Source organism: Typopeltis vanoorti, chromosome 19, assembly GCF_054136105.1.
Source record: "Typopeltis vanoorti isolate ZY-2024b chromosome 19, IOZ_Tvanoo_1.0, whole genome shotgun sequence".
Taxonomy (NCBI): Eukaryota; Metazoa; Arthropoda; class Arachnida; order Uropygi; family Thelyphonidae; genus Typopeltis; species Typopeltis vanoorti.
In genome coordinates, this window is record NC_143567.1 from 30573208 (window position 1) to 30594872 (window position 21665).

At 35.8% G+C, this 21665-nt stretch overlaps 1 protein-coding gene across 1 annotated transcript in view; it reads left to right on the forward strand.

The window, feature by feature from the left end:
• The window catches only part of LOC150095961 (fatty-acid amide hydrolase 2-like), a 115139-nt gene that overhangs the window by 71249 nt on the left and 22225 nt on the right, over nt 1-21665 (forward strand). The window contains 1 exon segment of the mRNA XM_090409575.1: nt 5210-5364. Within this exon segment, the coding sequence (XP_090265701.1) occupies nt 5210-5364 (155 nt within the window).

The window sequence follows — 21665 nt, forward strand, 5'->3', positions numbered from 1 at the left end:
TTTATCATAGTAATGTTTTGTTTCAGATAGTTTAAAAATTATGATTAGAGCAAACAAAATTTAACAAAAAAAAAAAGAAAAAAATACAAGGACTGATTTTAATAGTCATTAATGCTGATCACAGAACAATATGTGCCAGCTAGTTTGCACATTAAGGACCCGTGGCTTCTTCAGAGGGGTAGATTAAGTATGGATTACAAGTTGAAACAAATTAAAAATCACAGATAAACCATTTGAATATTAACAATGAAAGAATGAGGAGCAGGTATGTGTGAAATGTATCACTTGTTTTTTAGGATTGTTTGGAGATGATTTTTTGAAAAGCTACATTTAGATATGTTAGGAGATGTGATTAATGACTTCCAGACATCATTTAAGATGAATCCTTAGTTTTTGTTAAAGGAGCTGCATAAATGAATGACAATAGTGGATTTGATATGAAAGGAAGTTTTCACCGAGATAAGGGCATGGTGGCTTTGTCCCAATAGATGACACGGTTTGTATTGTAAAAATGATGAGTAAGTCCCATTTTTTCTTTTTTTTTGTATGCCAGATCACTGAGGATGTTCTTTCTTTTTTATTTCAAAACTTCATGTGTGACCTGCAAAAACATGGAATTCTTTAGAGACCCAGATGTTTATAGAAGGAATTACCATCTTTTGGAGATTAAAGGTGGCAGTGTGTTGTTTGTATGGGCTTATAGACAACTCTGATATTATGTCTTTTGAGTAGGGTAGCAATTTTCTATTTGATGTATAGGATGGAATTGAGTCTCTATAATGGAGGATTTTGCTGTAGAGAAGGATCAGAAAGTAGTATCTTCTGCATAGTGCTCCTTAAATACCCAGTAAGGATGAACTGGCTTAGCAGAAACTGGAGTTCTTTTCATTGCATATTCTTTTCTTTTAAAATGGAAACTGCTCGTTTTTAAGGTGTGAATTTTTCTTATTTTTATGTTGGATGGTTAAGAAATGTGGTATGAAGATAGCATCTACTGGATGAACTGACTGTAAATGTTCATTGAAATTCTGTTTCCATTTCCACCGATCCTTAGTATGCAAAACTTGTGCAAAATTCTTATTAGAGCTAATTACTAATAAACCTGGTCTTCGTATCATTGAACTCTTTTGAGTCCATTGTTAAATAATAAAAAAAAAAGAAAAGCATATATTATCAAAATTAAACAAAACTTTTGTGTGTTTATTTTTGTTATTATATTTTTATTTGCAATAATACATTTATCACAGATATGACATTCAAATGATTGAAATAAGATTAGTAACAATGTTTCCTTTAAGCAATACACACACTAGTCAAAAAAGGGAGCACACATGCTTAGTATATGTGCATGCAAAATTTTTGCTTTCAGAAATTTTAATTTACAGCCAATAATTTTTGAATGTATTATAAAAACAAATTATATGATAAATCACTTATTTTTATTTAGTAATTTCTCCACTGTCTCCACCATTCTAATATTACTCTAACCTATTCCAACTTAACATACTCTAATTAGTGACTTTTAGCCTGCACTTTTTTGTCTGGGTGAACTAATGTTGATGTCAGCAAGGTGAAGAGCCATATTGTTTCGAGCGTCTACTTTCTAGACCATTTCTTTTCAAACTGCAGGTTGCAACTGTTTAAAGTGAAATATAATAGAAAATCTCAGAAATATGAAATCTATAAGATACAGTGTATCTCATACATTTTGTAGCTTTAAAGCTTTCATGCTCAGCAGTGTCACATTTCACATTTCCTTTCAAAAGGGTACTCACTTGACAATATTATATCCATTCCTCATTGAGCAGGCACATTTTTACAAGGTTTTAAATGTATATTTAAAACCTTGTGAAACCCTTGAACATTCAAACTAACATGCCTATGGTATGTTAGTTTGAATGTTTCAATTAAATTCTAATTATAAAATTAGTATTGTCTTAATGATAATGTATAGTGTCTGTGGGAAGAGAATTGTTTATCAGTGCATTTTCATTACAAATGTCTCCAATTTACAATAATTGGCATTGTATATAGCACCGAGATTCAGATTGTAGTCCTCGTACTGTATTTAGTGATATGATAAAGATACTTGTTTTTCTTTGATCTGCAGTATGGTGTCTATTTATTACTATACAGGAACATTTTCATTCGTCTTCCAAAAGATTAGGCATAGTGAGCAAAACTTTGTTTATTCCATTTTCTGATTTTTCATCTGTCAGATGACTGTTTGAGTCCCCTATGAACAAATCCTTGCCATCTGGTTCTACAGGGTGATCCAAAAGTCACAGATGTCAAAGTTGAAGCTGAGCTGCATCGAAGTGTTTCAGTTCTAATTATTCATTTTTCCTATAGATGGTGCCTTAGGACTATTGGCCACTATTGTGTAATCTATCTGCCACATGCTGGGTATTGAGCATCCATTGTGCAGTTTTATTTATGAAGAGAGCAAAATGGTACTTTCCAAAGAACGAGTTGTGCAAAAGTTGTGGAGGAGTTTCATCAGAAGTATCCTGACTCTGTTGTTCCTCAAAATTCACTAATTACAAAAATAATCACATGCTTTTGGGAAACTGGATCAGTTGCATACAAACAGCAGCATAGAAGACTTTCCATTTTGACTGGGACTAAAGTGACCATAATAGATATGTTGCAATGTTCCCCTTCAAAGAGTCTTAGAAAACTCTGCTATAAAATGCAGTACTTGGAGAGCCACTAAACAATTAAAGCTTTGTCCATACTGTGTTCACTCAGGTCAGGAATTGAAACCACTGGATAAGGAAAAACGTGCTGTGTACTGTAGGTGGTTTCAATCATTTGTTGAAGAAGATGGAGTTCATAAGCTCAACAATGTTTTCTTCAATGATGAAGCATGGTTCCACATAAGTGGATACATCAATAGCCAAAATAACAGAATTTGTTCATCAGAAAATCCTCATGTTTTCCATGAAATGCCCTTGCATTCTCTGAAAATCGGAGTGTGGTGTTGTGCAGTATCATACTGCCACATTGTTGGACCCATTTTCTTTGAGATGACATTGAACAGTGCTCTGTACAAGACATCAGGATGGTGTCACTTGCCATACATCAAATGAAAAAATGTAATTTTTGCAAGAGTTTTTTGGTGACAGATTGATTTCTAAAGGACTTTGGCCCCCAAAGTTGCCAGATGTCACCTCCAGCATTCTTCTTATGGGAGTTACCTGAAAGGTGAGATGTATAGAAATAATCCTCACACAATTGATGAACTGAAGACGAACATCACTGAAGCAATTAGAACAGTCAGTAATTCCATGCTTCGAAGAGTTACCTCCAATTTGGTAAAAAGATCATGTGCCTGCATTCAAGAATGAGGTGGTTATTTTGAACATTTGCTTTAGAAAAGATTATTTATTTTTGCTTTTATAAAGATAGTTATAAGCTTTGTTTGTAGCAATTTAATTCTATAAAGTTTGTCACTAATTTTGAAAAATTCAAGTTTATATTATGATGTGCATGACTTTTGGATCACTCTGTATCTTTGGCCATTCCTGTCATATCTTTAAAGCTCAAATTTGTGACCTTTCCTTCAAAGAGTGTAACCAGTTCATTTTGGTCTGCCTCTCAATCATCTTCCTCCAGTGATTCCATTTAAGACTATATTTGATAATCTTTGAAAGGACATTCTCTGGAGGTATCCAAACCATCTTAATTGCTGTTTAAGAATTATAAGTATGATATCTTTTTTATAGTTTAATTCTTGTTTGACTTGCTCATTTATTTTGTCTTATTCATTTTTCTTAAGCATTTCATTTCAAATGCTCTTATTTTCTGTATTTCTTTCTGATTTCTGTCCATGTCTCAGCTCCATACGTTGCTGTGGGTATAATAATGGTTTTATAGAGTTTTAGTTCGAAGCTTTTCCCATATTTTCCCATATTTTGTTTCATTTATCCATATTAGACCATCTTTGTTAAGTCTATATTTTACTGTTTCTGTGTTGTTGAGGTTGTGGGTAATGAGACTGCCAAGATATGTAAATTGGCTAGATAAACTGCCAAGATTATTATTATTATTCAGGCCTCTATGGAGTCAAGAGACTCATCGCTGGAGGTCCTTCTTGGGAAACACACAGTCTATCATACCACTCCTTGAACTAATTGACCGTTCTTGCTCTCACTCTCTCAGGCAAGGATGATGTGCATTGAGGTATAATGTGCATTGATAACAAAGAAGCAGCAATATGATTGCTTCATGGTAGCCTAGCCCTATACATACACTAATGAATGAATCGTTATAAAATTTTTATTTTATGCTAATTAATTAATTTAACTAATTAAAACTAATTAATAATAAGAGTTAATTTTATGCAGCTATGATTTAATACTTCATTTTTATGTTTGGTTACATTTCTCTTGATTGCGAATGGAATCATGTATGGTCTGTAAGTGTTTGTGTGCATAAGTTTTGATACATTTTAACTTTTTATAATAGATTTGTGTATATTTTATCGTAGTAAATAATAAAATAGACTAGTATCTGCATATATTTTATGCATTCATGACTTACTTAACTCATTCTTAATTTTTTCATATTTCTAGACTACACAGTTTGTCTACGATTTTTTTTTCGAATTTACTGATTGGTTAATAGTTTATTGATATCATCTCTGCTGTCCTTTTTATGTAATAAGATACATAAGGATTTATGCTGCTGCACTGGAATTTGTTCTGCTGTTAAAATATCATTAAACATATCCAGTATGACCTTGTGAAACTGTGAACCTCCTGATTTTATGCTCATGTGCCATCTTCTCCAGGACTTTTATTATTCTTTACTGACTTGAGGGCTTTCCATAATTCTTCCATCACAATGGGTGGTTCTGTATCAGCCTCATCTAAATATAGTAGAGGATTTGTCTGTTTGCTTACTTCTGATACTAAGGAAATTTAATTCCACTGATTGTTTTTAGGAAATTTTGATCCATAGGTTTTTTGATTAAAAGAAAGCTATGCTTTCTTTTTAATGCCTACCACGATGTAAGCATATCAGGGGAAAACTTCTTTTGCATATTCATGCAAAAGAAGTTTTCATGCAAAAGGTAGTCCAATATGATTAATGGAGATCCTAATTAGATGATAGCAATATATTGTAAAAACTAATATGGTTTAATTAACGATTAAAATTTCAGCATATGTTTAAGGTATTTCTTTCTATTTTCATTAAACTTTAGGAATTGTATCTACAAAAGGCCTATTTCCAGTACGCACAGGAGAGCAAAACAGTTATAAATGTGCAGGACCCATGTGTAGATATGCTACTGACCTCTTGCCTATGTTGAAAGTTTTAGCAGGAGATAACTTATCCAAACTGAGACTGGATAGTACAGTCAGTTCCTTTTATTATTATTATTTTTTAAATTTCTGTATATTGTATTATATTTATGCACTGTCCAACTAAAATTTAAAAACTTTATCTAAGTATCTTTACCTTCCATTGCTTTAAGGAATGCAGAGAACTGACTCGGGCTTCTGATCTAATGTCCAATCTAATTTTCACATGTTGAAATTAACGATTAAAATTTCAGCATATGTTTAAGGTATTTCTTTCTATTTTCATTAATAGAATGAAAATAGAAAGAAATACCCCCCCCCACCGCCCTACCTTTAGTAGGTTTCTACTGAGAACAAAAGAAACTTGTTCAAACATGAACAAACAAGGATGGGCTGGCAATTTGGGACTTAGCCAGCCAAACTGTACTCTACTCTCTCTCTCTATTGGCTTAAACCACCAATACACATAATGATACACCATGATGAGATTTTATTCCCACTGTTTTCATCAGGGAACCAGGGCAAACAGTGATAGTCAACTACTGGAACAAACTCCAACTCAACATCTAGAAGAATAAGCTCAACATCAGAAGAACTGAAGATAAGAACTATCGATATAAGGAGTATTAATGTGTTAGATCTTGAATGATGGCTATATCAAGAATAGAACTGCTCCATTCAAGATTTAACAAGAGAACAATATCAAGCAAAAGCACACTTGTACTCTTGGCAAAACAGACATAATATGTGAAGATGCAGATATTAACTTTGCGAAAAAAGGAATTAAAATATAAAAGAAGAGGTTGAATCTTAAATTAAAATGAAATCGAAGAAGGAAATAAATATTAAATTGTACTATGTTTAAAGTTATTGTCTAAAATAGATGGAATCTTAATTTGTCAAAAACATCAATGTTAAAATATGCCATGTATAAAGTCGTGTATCATCGTGCGAACAAAAGTTCAAAGGTTGCAGTTTGACCACCAAAGATGACATAACAAGCAATGAGTAGGCATTCGTGGAAAGCTCAAGAAATTCACTATTCCCCAAAGAAAGTGATGCACGTACAGCAAGGAGGTGACGTCGTTCTGTGACAGCAAATGGGAGAGCGTCGTAGACAAGTTTGGAGTGTGGAAAGAGGGCGCTATAATGGGGTTTAAAATGGATTCACATCGTTGAGAGTAGCTGGTTTTTTTTTTTTTTTTTTTTTTTTTGCTTTCTTTTACGTTTTTCTCCTGGTTCCTGTGGTGTTCTCTGGTTGCGTGTGCCATCCCCGTGGGTCTCCTGATCATGCTGATCCACTCGAGGTTCCCGAGCGGATCAGCATGCCTGATATCCGATAAGACATGTGAAGACGGCAAAGCGGCAGCGTGTTTCCCATTGCTGAGCGACGCGAGTCGAAGAAAGTATAGCACGAGATGATGGCAGTGTTCAAGTTTTAGACCATCGGTGTGGATCTAACTGATGAGAAAGCAGCAAAGGATTCTTTTGAAGGTAAATTGTGTTAGAAGCGGGGACGCAAAAAGTTCGTGAGCCCAGAAGAAAAGAGTGGCGAATTCGGGACGAGCACGTGACTCCCATGTGTCGGCAATCCATCGTACAGAGGAACAATCTATAACAAAGAATAGACGGAAGGATCGAGAAATCATCTAACAAGGTGGTAATGTATAAATCTTCTTTTTTATGTGTTATCTATTGGAGACGAAGCTGTAAAATGGACAGAGATTAGAAAAGAAGAGAGAGAGATTTTGAGACAGTTTCCTGTGTTATGTTAATCGAATTGGACTGGTAGTCTATGTTCATAAGTTGTCTAGACCAAGTTTAATGTATATGGGTCATTAGTAGCAGTAATCTAGTTTAATACCGACATCCATGTTTGTGATATAGATGAACGTAAGATTCTCATGAGTGTATTTGAATAGCCTGTCTGTTTGATTATTATTACCCTGCTTTACTAGTATTTTAGTATTAACCTTGATTTTGCTTGATTATATGTGTTGTTTAAATTGTAACGTTCTTAGATAAATAATAAATGTGTTTACCACTCACGAAAATATCGAACCTATGTTTAGAGGAAAAAAGGGGAATTTAAGATTGTCATGGCCATGACTGTATACTGAGAACTCAATCTACCTAGCTATTTAATCTATATAAGGTATTACTTGAATTCTGGGAAAGTTTCTTTGGATAAGAATTTCTATCCTAGAGTTCTGACTGGCGCAGCATTAACAAATAAATTTCATCAGAGCTCAAAGAGAGAAATGGCCCCAGAAAGTCAGTTTAGAAGCCAGATCTCAGCAGGCACAAGGAGAACAGTAGAGGTAAAATATATAAGAAAACAACAACGTAACAAATGGAAAGGAAATTGAACATGCTGAACAACTGGAAAAATACCACATGGACATAATTGTCATTATTGAGACAAAGAAGACAAAAAACAGGTGAGATCTTATTAAATAATAAGCATAGGATGTTATATTTGAGCAATAATGATCAAGGAAAGGAAGGAGCAGGGATAGCATTCAACACCAAATGTGAAAAGAAACTTCTGAATTGGAAAGCAGTTTCGAGCAGAGTTGTATGTGGGCAAACTTCAAAATGAGGAAATGGGCAATGAAACTTATTTGTGCCTATGACCCCACAGAAGGTTCTACTAAGGTAGAAGAAGAATTTTTCGAATCATTAGAGCAAGCAGCTGACATAAAGAAAATGGAAAAAGTGGTCCTTTGTCCTACTCTAAACAGCAGAGTAGGAAATGAAATGGGGAAATGTTTGGAAAAATTTGGAATAAAGGGCAAAGCCAATAGTGATGATAAGTCTGCTTGATTTCTGATCAGGATATGGATTACTAACACCATGTTCTAACATAAAGATGTACACAAATTTACATGGAGAGAAGACACAAGAAATAAGAAAAGCCTCATTGACTATGTCATTGTTGATAGTGATATCTTCATGCTTGTTCAGGATACAAGAGTGAACATAGGATTTGATATTGGATAAAAATGAATATCACATTGAAAAGGACAGTATGAAGGAAAGAATACTGTAAAAGGAATCAAAGATGATAAAGGTGACATTATTATTATTATTTTCCTGACCTCCATGGAGTCACAACACTCATCGTGGGAGGTCAAAGTCTACCATACCACTCCTTAAACTTATCCACAGTCTGCAAGTTTACTACCATCTTAAGCAATGCATTCTTGTTTCTACCACTCTCTATGCAAGAAACTTACTTCTTACCTTTTTACTTGCCACCTCCTTGTGCAACTTCCAGGAATGGCCCCTTGTCCTATCTCCTTTCCCTCGTTCTACTATAGGAAAAATCTCCTCAGTGTTAATACAATAATGACCGCTTCAACAGTTTAATGTTCTCGATCATATCCCCCACCCCTTTGCTTTCTATCCACCAAGCTCTGCATGCCCTCAGTGTATCCTCATAATCACCATTGTACAGTCCTGATATCATTTTTGTTATTCATCTCACACCCTCCAAGGTTACTTCATATCCTGGTCACCATATCTGAGTACAGAAATCTAGATGTGATTTGATCGAAGCTTTCTACAATGGGACAGCACACTTTTCTATCTCTCATGGTCAATGCTCTCCTCAATGTTGCCACAATTCTCTGAGATGTCTTCACAACTTTACAGTATATCCTCGGAACTTCAAATCTCTATCTACAATCGCTTCCAAGATTCCTTTCTTCTCTACTTCTTCCAGTATAACTCCATCAAGTGAGTATGAAGTATACCATATGTGGATCCCAGATTTCAAAACCTTACATTTAGTTGCATTAAACTGATATCACAATTCGTTTTCCCACCTCATTCAAATCCTCTTGAAGAGCCAAAGCATCAGCATTATTACTAATAACCCTCCCAAGCTTCACGTCATCTGCAAACAACTGAACATCTCCCTGTAGTCCTGTGACAATATCATTGACATAAAGCATCAGTAATGGTCCCTGAACCCTATGGAGCTCCACTTATAATCTTCCTACTTCATGATGCTGCTTCCCCATATACAACTCTCTTATATCTATCAGAAAGCCAATCACCAATCCAATTCACTAACCTGATATCCAAACCCATATGTTGCAACTGAAAAATCATCTTGTCATGTGCCACCCTGTCAAATGCCTTAGAAAAATATGAAAAAATTATGGTATATGTCTTACCCTTATCTACTGCTCTTGTTACTCTATTGTAAAAGGTAACCGGGTTACTAAAACAAGAGCACTCTCTGACAAATCCATGTTGGCCTGCATAAATAATAACACTCTCCTCTGCCCAACAAGTTCTTACCAATTTCTGCAAAATCTTAACAACTACAGAAGAAGAAATACAAAGAGGCCTATAGTTTAATACCTCCATTCTACCACCACCCTTATGCAATTAGTACTATCTTACTCTTCTTCCACTCTCCAGTAACTTGCCCCATTGTAAGACTTTCATTAAACAGCCAATTTAATGGCACAATCAGTTCCATAATCTCTTTTTTCTTCTTCTTCAATTCCCCTGTTATTCCTTCCTTTTATCATTCATTTGACTCTCAATTGCTTTATCTTCTTCACTGATGGTATGTAATCATTGTCATCAACAATTTTTGCTTGTATCATTTATGCACCTATGACTAATCTTCCTTCATATTCTTTTATCCACTGTACTGTTGCAAGCTGGTTTCCATATAAATTCTTTATGTTTTTGATACTTCTACATGCCTGTTCATCCTCCAAGTCAAGACTGCATGATCACTCTCACCAATGGGGGCAAGTATGTCATCTCAGTCACAATCAGATCCTCGGATGCTGTGACCAAATTCAAAACTCTTGATCCTCGTGTTCCCTCCACCACATACTGCCTAAGATAATGTCCCTCAAGAAATCCAAAATTTCAGTTTCCTTAGTATTGCATGCTGTCTCCTCGGCCCACTTTATATCACTATAGTTGAAGTCCACAATAATGATTGCTTGCTTTACACTTGTCAAACTAATTTGACTAAACATTTCCTGCTCATCATCATCTATATCCCCTGGTCTGTAGCAACATCCCACTAAATATTATGTCTTATAAACACCTATCTAACAGCAATAGCTCTCAAAGCCATTGGTATCATTTCCACTGAGATATTTCACCTCGAGAGTACACAATTTATCTCTTATCATGAATAACACTCCACTACCACGTTTATTTTCCTATCCTGCTGAAATATGCATCATCAAATTCCTGACATATATCCTCAAGAGGTGTACTGGATATGATAGTACTACATAAAATATTTACATCATTACTAACTTTCTATCTACATTTTCCTCCAAATCAATCTGTTACCTGTCAATACCCCAACATTATCAGATCTTATATTTCTATCTTCTAAGGCACTTTTTACCATATCAATCCACATTTATCTTGGTCTTCCTCTGGATCTTTTTCCTGCCAACCTGGCAGAGAACACTTGTTTTGCTAATCTTTCCTCTTCCATTCTGTTTAAGTGACCATACCACCTGAGATTAGTTCTGCTAACATATTCTTGGATGCTAACAATGTCCAGTTCTTTCCTAATATCCTCATTTTTAATATGATATTGCTGTTGATGCCATCTGTTCATGCCTCTAATCTTTCTCAGGACTCTCATATCTGCAGTCTCTAGTCTTTGGTCAAGTATTTTATTTCTAACCCAGCTCTCAGATTCATAAGTTAAAATTGGTTTGAACACTGTCTTGTATACAGCTAATTTAGTGTTTTAACTAATTTCTCTATTATTCCATATAAATTTATTCAGTATTCTTCCTACCATACTAGCTTTGTTGATTCTATTATCTGTTTCCATATTTCAGCTACTTAGCCAATAAAAAATCTTGGCTAAGTAGCTGAAATGTTTTACTTGTTCCACAGGTTCTCCATTCACAATGCAGCTGATATTTCAATGATTATTCTGCCTATTTTCATTGTCTTTGTCTTTTTATTGCTGACCTTCATACCATATCTATTACAACAGTTATTCAATTCAGTCAAGGAATCTTGCAGACTCGTAGCAGATTTATTGATAAGTATAACATCTTCCGCATAAAGCAAAGAGCTGACATTAACATCTCCAATTTTGATATCATGTTTAATACCACTTTCCTTCATAATGTGATCAATATAGATAATGAATAACAGAGGGGATAATGTACATCCTTGTCTGACACCAGATTTAACATTGAACAATCTTCATGTACTTCCTTCAATTCTAACTGCTGACTTATAACTCAAATAAAGACTATGTATTGCTTGATATAATGTCCGTTGACACCATACAACTATAGCGTTTTGAATAGCTTCTCTCTTGGCACCTTGTCATATGCCTTTTCCAGATCTGCAAAACTTAAATACAGATCCTTGTTATATTCCCATGATTTCTCAACTATTTCTCGTAAAGTGAAAATCTAATCCCGACAACCTCTATTTGTCGTAAATCCAGCTTGTTCTTCACCAAGCTTCTCTTTCACAATGCTTCTCAACCGTTTCTCAAGTATACTTGCATAAATCTTACCAGGAACACTCAGTAGGGAAATACCTCTGTAATTCTCACATTCAGTTTTATTTCCCTTTTCATATATGGGTACTATGAGAGCTCTACTCCAATCATCGGGAATTCGTCCCTCTGTCCAGTCCTTCTGAAGTATACAGTGCAGCCTCTGTAAGACTTTTATACATCCGTACTTGAGCATTTCTGGTCAAATATCATCTTCTCCAGCTGCCTTTCCACATTTCATGCTTTTGATGGCTTTTTCTACCTTCAAGTATGAATATGTATTCCTGATTGAATGTCTGTTGAGTGTTTTTTACCACTGTGCTGTCATCACTGCTTGTTTCATTTAGCAATTTTTCAAAGTAATTACTCCATACATCAAGGATATCTTTTTTCTCCAGTTTCATGTCACTAATTTATCATCTCTAATTCCTTTTACAGCACCATTTCCTCCATTTCTGAGCTTCTTGAACAACTTCCAGAATATCTTGCCACCTCGATATTTATTTTCTGTATTCTTACCAAAGTCTTCCCATGACTTTTTTTAGCTATATCCCATATATAGTTTTCACAGTGTATTGTCTAAGAACACAAATTAACGTATTTGTCAGGAACTTTTGATATGCTTTCTTTTTTTCCTTCACTGCCTCTTTAACTTCCTGTGTCCACCTGGGAGTTCTGATTTTTTTAATCCTTGCAGACAACCTCACCACATGCCTCTCTGGTAGAATCAATCAATGTTTTCTTCAGAGTTTGCCACTGAATCTCCAAGGTTTGATTCCTGTTCTCAAACTCTTTCATTTTTTCTTCAATAATCTTTGTGTATTTTAGTCTACAGTTCATATCTGAGAGCTGCTCAACTTTTATTCACTTTAAAACTTTCTTACATGTTATTCTTTTCAATATGAAATTCAATTTTATCCTGCTCAAGACTAAATAGTGATCACTTCCAATTTCAAATCCTCTGTTCGCTCTGGTGTCCTGCACCAGGGAGAAAACATCACTATCAACAATAACGTAGTCAATGAGACTTTTCTTATTCCTTGCCTCTTCTCTCCATGTGAATTTGTGGACATTTTTATGTTGGAAAATTGCGTTAGTAATAACCAGTACATGTCTGTCCTGAGCAGAAATTTAACAGGTATTTGCCATTATTATAGATTTGCTCTCTTCTCCAAATTTTCCCAAACACTTCTGTACATCTGACAATCATTTTCCTACTCTGCTATTTAGATCCCCAACAAGGACCAACTTTTCCTTTTTCATTGTGTCAGTTGCTTTCTTAAAGCCTCAAAAAATTCCTCCACTTCTATCTTAGTAGAACCTTATGTGGGACCATAGGCATAAATAAATCTCATTGTCCAGTTCCCTATTCTGATATTTGTCCACATCACTCTACTTGAAATTGCCTGCCATTCAAGAAGATTAGCCTCATTTTTAACATTGAATACTATGTCTAATCCTTCTTTGCCTTGATTGTCATTGCCTGAATATAACATTTTGTATTTATTGCTCAGAAATATCTCACCAGTTTTTGCCTTTTTTTTGTTTCAGTCACCCCTATTATGTCGATCTGGTACTTATCTAATTCCTCAGCTAGCTCCATTTCTTTGCCATTCAGGCTTCTTATGTTGATAGTACCGATCTTAAACTCTGGTTGAAATAAGCTGAAATATGCTATACCCTTTAATTTCTATCCCTGTTATAACATCCTTCTCTTGCTTAACTGAAGCAAGTGAAACTTGCTTCAGTTAAGCAAGTTTCACTGATACCAACAATATTTGGAGAGACTGAGTCAGTCAATGCCACAAACTCATTTTTATTCCTAATACTCTTGGCATATGTATATAGAAAAACGAATGTATTGCCAGTATACTTAAAGCCACATCTCTCCAAATTATTATTTATTTATTTTGTGTGCAAACTACAAAAAATGCAAGAGCATACATATAAATGATTAAACGCATACATTTAAAGAAATAGACATTAAAAGAATATAGATTAAAAGCATACATTAAAAGGCAAAAATGCCACTTGCATGAAATATTAAGTAAAAACATAAAATGTCAAATTTCACTCATCCAGTGACTAATATACTTTAAAGCTGTTTCATTACACTGCATTAAATCTTCTCGGGTACATATATTATTAATGTCTATTAAGCAGCATTGCAGAACATGATTCATGGTTTGTGTTTTGCCACATGCGCAGCTGTCTATTTATCCCACCTGGCCATATTCTGCTTTGATCTGCCCATTCCGGAACAAAGTCTATTCAATATCTTACAACTTTGCCAGTCAAGATGTTAGCCAGAAGGAAGAGATTCGTTTAAGTTAAGAGCCTTTGGAGATTGTTCTCCACATTGTTGACCTTGTAGCTTTTATGGAATCAAACAATGGTTCCACTGAGTGAATAAAACTTTTCCTTGATCTTAGCCTCTTATGTATTGCAACATGTCCATACAAAGGATGCCGTTCATCATTTAGTTGTTGTTTCTACTCATATCTACTCTGTGTAGTCCTGATGTGAGGAGGAGGTGTAATACCAGACAGTGAGTATAGATGGTCAATTTTTGTAGACTTAACACAGCCGGTAATGTGCCGACATGTTTCATTAAGAACCTTATCAATAATTTTGACATGTGATGATCTTTTCCAACAGGGCTAGCATATTCGGCTGTCGAAAAGCAGAGTGCCAATGCAGAGGTGTGCAGTACTTGTGGATTTGTACCCCACCGAGATGATGTTAATCGGTGTAGAATATTATTACGTGTTTGAGTTTTAGCTGCTGTCTTCTCTATGTGTCGCTTATAATTTAGGGTCCTATCTAGTGTAACACCTAGGTAGGTTTGATTTGGACAATTGACCAGTTTCATTCCATTCCATTCTATATTCAGCTCTCTCTCCTTGCCTGCCTATTATTGAGATGGAAAAGACACATTTGGGTTTTACTGGGATTTGGTTTCAGTTGGTTTTCCTTATAGTAAACTGTAAGGGTTTCTAGCTCTTGTGTGAGCTGCTTCTCAATGTCATCAAAGTATTTTGCTTTATAAGCTATTGCCCAGTCATCTGCATATAAGAAGGTTCTTGACCGTGGGTTTATAGGTTGGTCATTAGTATATATATAATGAAGAGGAGGGGAGATTACACACTTCCCTGAGGTAGACCATTTTTCTGGATATGCCATCTGCTCTTTTTTCCTTGAAAATCAACAAAGAATCTCCTGCTGAACAGCAGTGACCTAAATATCTCCACTAACCGATAGCTGTTTGTCATGCTGTAAATTTTGACTATAAGCTTTCTAAGATTTAGTGTGTCATATGCTGCTGTCAAATCTATAAATACAGCTCCTCTCCAAATGCCTCCTTCTACATTCAGATGTAATCCATCTCTTGCATACAACTCTCTTCTGATCTCAGACATACACCACACATCCACATATTCCAGACCTCTTTTCCTGCACATTCTCGCTATCATCTCATTTGTTATCATTGCTCTTCTTCTCCACTCTGTATCTTGCACTACACGACTCACGTTACCTCTCAGGTCATTCGTCCTAACCATTACTGTCATTTCTTCTATACTTTCACCCCTCTTCACTGACCTTGCCATACTCTATATTGTTCCACCAAGCACTCCTCTGGCAGTTTACTCTGCACACTCCTAATCATCAAACCTCCATACATGAAACTCCAAACAGAGTCAGACATCCCTGACTCTTATGGCTACCAATCTCTCTCTCTCGTTTCTCTCCCTCTTCCCTCTCATCTCTGTCTTTTGCTTACACACTCTCCTTGCTTTCTGCAGTTTCCTTTCTTCCTTTTCTCCCATTCTCTTGCCTTCCTCTCTCCCTTGCTCTCTGATGCTGTTCTCTTACCCCTACTCTTGTTCTTCTCACACTAGCCAGTCACTCTATCCTCCAAAGATCTTCACTCATCCTCTTAAACTCAATCTTCATTCCTTCCATCTCCTTTCTCAGTAGTTTTATTTCTCTCTCTCTACACATTCTGCTTTCAATTTTCATTCACAGACACAATCTTTGTCTGATGGCATTGATAGAATTGAACCATCTCCATCTGCTAAACTGGCTAAGGCTAAATCTACATTCTACCTTAAGTCTTTAACATTCTCTCCACTCTCTAGCACACTACTGGAATCCACAAACTGAAAATCACCCATTTCCGAAGCACTGTCTCTGCTGCTGCTAAATCCTGAGATCAAGACATGTCTCCCAGCACTTCCCACTGCCTACATTTCATGCACATATACATTCCTATCTTGCAGTCACCACATTTTTAAACAGTGGGATGCATACATACCACATGCATAGCAAGCTACAAAATCATCAAACAAGTTATGAATAATGCAATCTTTAAATGGCGGGGAGGTAAGTGTAGTAGTAAAACTGGATGTCACCATGTTGAATACAATCAATACATCAATTTGAATAGTGTAAACTGAAAAACCAGTATTTTCATGAAATAAACACAGTATTTTTCCTTACTGCTAATACTTATTTTTTTTAACCACTTGCATCACGCTTTGCACCCATCTTTGTCAGTGGCATATTTAGGTATTCCCCCCCCCTAAGCCTGCAGAAAGTGCCACCCCTCATATTTAATGAACAGGTTGATATGCATGCATAACCTATTTATATCATAAATTCGTAATATATATATATATATATTATGACTCACTCAAAATGTCCTAGAATATTCTACATCTTGCCACTCACTCGGCGAAGGTATTTATCACATCCTCGTAGTCCAGTGCCCTTGTCATATCGCTTTCAATTTGTAGAACTGCCAAGTTGCTGAGCCTTTCTTCTGTCATAGTTGTTCTATGGTAGTCCTTCAATCTTTTTGAGGGTGGAAAACGATTGTTCAGCTGAGCAATTTGTTGCCATATTACACATAAAAATCATAACAGCAGTGTCCAGATTGGGATATATATACATTGTAGGACTTCCTGTTGAATTTTCTGTGAAAGTTGTAGGAATGTATTTATTTCCTCCAAAGATCAGGTGCGCTCTGAAGTACAGACATTCGTTTACAAATTCAGGTTCAATATCAGTCGAAAAGTGTTCTTGAAGTTTTTTTTGCCCTTTTTATGATGTCCTTTTCACATATCACATGCATTGTTGTGAGAAACCAGAACTCCTTCGAAAGGTTTTCACATGACACTTTTTTTCAGTTCATTTCAAATGAGAGACTGTGCAAAATTGTGTCATAAGAATCAGTTTTGAAACTGATTGATGGATTGTACTCATTGTACTCGTTTTCATTTTCGTTACTTTCATCTGTGCCGTCGTCAAAAAACCTGGTGGGCTTTTTCTTCCTCATACAAGTCAATTACATAAATTCCAAGCTCGTTTAGTGAAGTCAAAACTGCCTCTGTTATGCACAGAACTGAAAATGTCAACCTTTCCCCTCAAAGCAAGTCCTCTACTGGCCAATGTTTTTACAATTGCAATCACTCATTTTAACACCACCTTCCAGTACTTAATTTCTTCTTCCATTTGCTGAGTTATTTGTAAGTCAATTCTCCCTGCAAGATTTTCTCTTTGTTTCAGAGATATCAGACAGTTCATATGACTAGTTGCTTTCTCATGATGACTCACTCGAGCTTCTGCATTTTTCCAGTCATTAAATCCACTGACAAAGTGACTATCGTCCGTTCCCCCTACACCAAAAAGGCAACAAGGTGCACAGAAGATCTTTCCGGTACTAGGAGAGTGAACAAGAAAATCTCTTATTATTTTTTTGCCATTAATCAGATTCCTCTCAATGAATTTTTTTAGAAACATGTCTTACTTTGTCAAGATAAGCTCTTTGTGATTTTGAGAGATCACTGTCTAAATTTTGTGGAAACCCATTAACTGCGATATACTCGCATGTTACGTCATTTAGAATCCACTCAGCTGGGTCATTAGTTACTATCACCTGTGCTGCCAAATTGTTGGGATTTGTTGTAGGCACGTCATTTGAAACAGATTCAATTTCTGTCTCCTCAACCACTTCTTGTTCTTTTTCCAAATTACAGTTACTATTAGCAGATACCAATGCAAAAAACTGTCCAGTTTTCTTGTCTTTGATAATACTTAATTAATTTTCTCTTCCTTTTCTTTTCTCCTCTTCTTATATTCACTACTACTAAGTCGCTTTCTACCGGCACTCATGTTTTAAAATTTAAATAGTAATTTAAAACACGTAGGAAGTATCGGAATGATTTACACAATTTTTAACTTTTTAAAAGCAAAACAATAAAACAGTATTATCTCCACTCTAATGACAACATATGACAAGGGCACTGAAAACTTGGAAAATAATTTCAGATTTAGCACGTCTTAACTGCCACAAAGATATCAGGATACTGAACTAAAGAGTTGAAAGAAGGGCATCAATTAACGATCTTAATTTGAATTTGAAATAATAAAGAAGGAAAAGTTGTTACAGTTAGTAAGAATAATACCGACACAAAATTAATTAGCATAATTCTCTCCTGACCACAATCTCTATTACCTTTGTGTCGAGTTACCGACAACAATATAGTAGCTTTCTGTGCATATGTCTTGGTCTGTATAGTTATGCAGAATCTGATTACATGCAATATGCTTGCAGACTGAACGTACAATGAAGAAAAGAAAAATATTTCTCTACTTGAGTAGATGCAGCATATAAGGAACATGTTATAATTACAAAAACGAGAGCTTGGAAGTTTCTGCCGCCCCTCAAAATTTGCCGCTCTAGGCCCGGGCCTATACTTATATGGCCTACAAATAATTCACCGGTCTTTGTGTGCTAGCAGTGCTACCATATGAAAAGTGCATGAAAACTGAAGATAAGGATATTTTAGATGTCTATAGTAATCACTTTGAAAGACTGTTAAACAAAACAAGCAGTGACAGAACAGTAGTAGCAGAAAAATCTTAAAAGGAATACAAACAGGAGTAAATATCAATACTCGAGGTAGAAAAGCCATCAATACTTTGAAAAGCAGAAGGGCAGCTGAGTAGATGATATTCAACCAGAAATGCTTAAACATGGAGGTATAAAGGTTTTGCAGTTGCTATGCTGCATACCTGGTCAGAAAATTGAATTTCAGATGATTGGTGTAGAATTCTGATAGAACCTATCTATAAAAAAGGGAAGTAAAGTTGAAAATGAGAACTAAAGAGGAATTTGTTTACTAAGTGTTTCGGGTAATATTTATGTAGGTATACTTGAGAAGAGGCTGGGAAAAATTATGAAAGAGAAACTTGGAAAAGAACAAGCTAGGCACAGACAAAATAGAAGTTGTCAAGTTCAGATTTTCACTTTATGACAAATAGTTTATAAATCATGGAGATATCACAAGGATCTATACTAAGTTTTGTAGACCTGGAAAAAGCATACAACAAGATGCCCTGAGAAAAGCTATCAAAACACTACAATTATATGGAGTAAATGGAACATTATACAGAGCGATACATAGTCTAAGTCGTAAGTAAGCAGTTAGAATTGAAGGAAATACAGGAAGATTGTTTAATGTAAAATCAGGAATAAGACAAGGATGTACATTTTATCTACTTTTATTCATCATCTATATCAGGGGTGGCCGCAACTGGCTCTTGAGCCGCATGTTGCTCACGTCCACGCATCACGCGGCTCTTCATGCTCTACCAGAAAAAAATAAACAAACTGAGAAGAGGTGTCAACAAAAAAAAGAAACATAAGAAAAAAAAGAGAGAAAAACAGGATTAATAAAAATTTCTGCAATATAAAACTTTAATTCGAAACACATTAAATGATGTTTACTTTGAACAATTAGAAAAATTTTAAAGTCGAAACACAATAATTTTAGTTACTTATTTACTAGTAGAGGCCTTCCTTGTATCTATTTTCTTAGCAAGTTCCTTAAAATTAAGTGTGTAATTAGTCAAAGTAGTTGTTGATGAGTGCCGGAAGTGTAATTAACTTGTTTTGGTAGGAAGACATAGCTTCTGCATACTCATCTCCCACCTCGCCATGCATGCTCACTTACTCCCGTACCATCGCATCGGTCAAAAGTTGTGACTCTTCTAATTCTTACCGGAATTATTTTGGCTCCTAAAGGACACGTAGTTGGCCACCCCTGATCTATATGAATCACATCATGAAAGAAACTGCCATTAAACCTATTGTTAGAATTGGAGGTAGCATACTTAGCTCTTTCCTTTATGCAGATGATATTATTATTATTACACCTTCCATGGAGTCGACAGACTCATCGTGGGAGGTTCATTCAACTGACAACATATTTATCATATAGAATCTTAAAATCTTTGACACTCCTTGCATTAACAACACATTCAGGTAATGCATTCCATTCACTGACAGTTCTCCATCTAAAAAATCTACTCCTCACACCCTTCTTCAGCACTTTTACATAACTTCCAGGAATGACCTCTGGTTCTTCCCCTCTTTTTATAATCCCTCTGGATTAATCTGATAAAATCCTCTCACTAACTTAAATGTCTCTATTATATCACCTCTCTTCCTCCTATCCACCAAACTTTGCAGTCCACATTTCTTCAACTTCTCTCTGTAGCCAGCATTCCAAACTCCTGATATAGTCTTAGTCACTCATCTCTGGATCCTCTCCATTGTCTCCACATCACATCGAAAACCAGGTGACAAGATCTGAGCACACTAGTCCAAGTGTGGTCTGACCAGTACCTTATACAGTGGCACAACCACTTCCTTGTCCTTGCATATTAGAGTACTTCTTATCATAGCCACACTATGATGTGCAACCTTTGCAACACTAGCAATATGTCCTCTAAACTTCAGTCTGCTGTCAACCACCACTCCCAAATCTCTAATCTCACTTCCTGCAGTACAGCACCATCGATGTAGTACACAGCCTTATATTTCTGCACTCCAAAATGCAACACCTTGCGTTTATTGATATTAAAACTACAACCCCCACTCTTTTGTCCAAGTAAAAAGTCTATTCAAATCTTCCTGAAGGGATTCAGCATCAGTAGTGCTACTTATAATTCTTCCCAACTTTGCATCATCAGCAAATAACCGAAGATCCCCAGTTAAACAGCAGGGGCCCAAGAACAGAACCCTGGGGCATACACCACTGGTTACACTTCTTTTTTGAGACACTGCTCCATCATACACAACCTACTGGTATTGTTCAGTGAGCCAACCTCTGATCCATCTAACCGATATACTATCTATTCCCATCTTCTGCAGCTTATACATAAACTTATGGTATGGTAATCAATCAAATGCTTTTGCAAAGTCTAAGAATATCACTATATATGATTCTCTCTCTCTCTTAACTAACGCACTTGTCACCTTATAAAATGCAAGTAAGTTATTAAACAGGACCTACCCTTTACAAATCCGTGCTGACCATCATAAAGAATGCTATGTCCATCAACCCAATTCTGTATTCTATTCCTTACCAATCTCTCCAACACCTTGACCACAATTGCAGTTATACAGAATGGCCTATAGCTGGAGACCTCTGTCTTAGAACCATGCTTGTGGAATGGTACTATTTTGCCTTTTTTCCACTCCTTAGGAACCCTACCCATCGCAAAACTTTCATTAAGTAACCAGGTCAAGGGCATAACCAACTGTGGTGCACATTCCTTAAGAACACATGGTGATACGTCATCCATATTTGCATCTAACCCAACCAACATCTGATACACCTCTGTTTCTTTCACTTCCAGTTCTCCTAATACTTGCCTCTCTTCTATATATTGCACCAGCTCATTTATATCAGTATGATATACACTGATAAAGTGCTCGTTCAATAATTCCACTATATCCATTGCAGCCATTAGTCTGCTGCCAT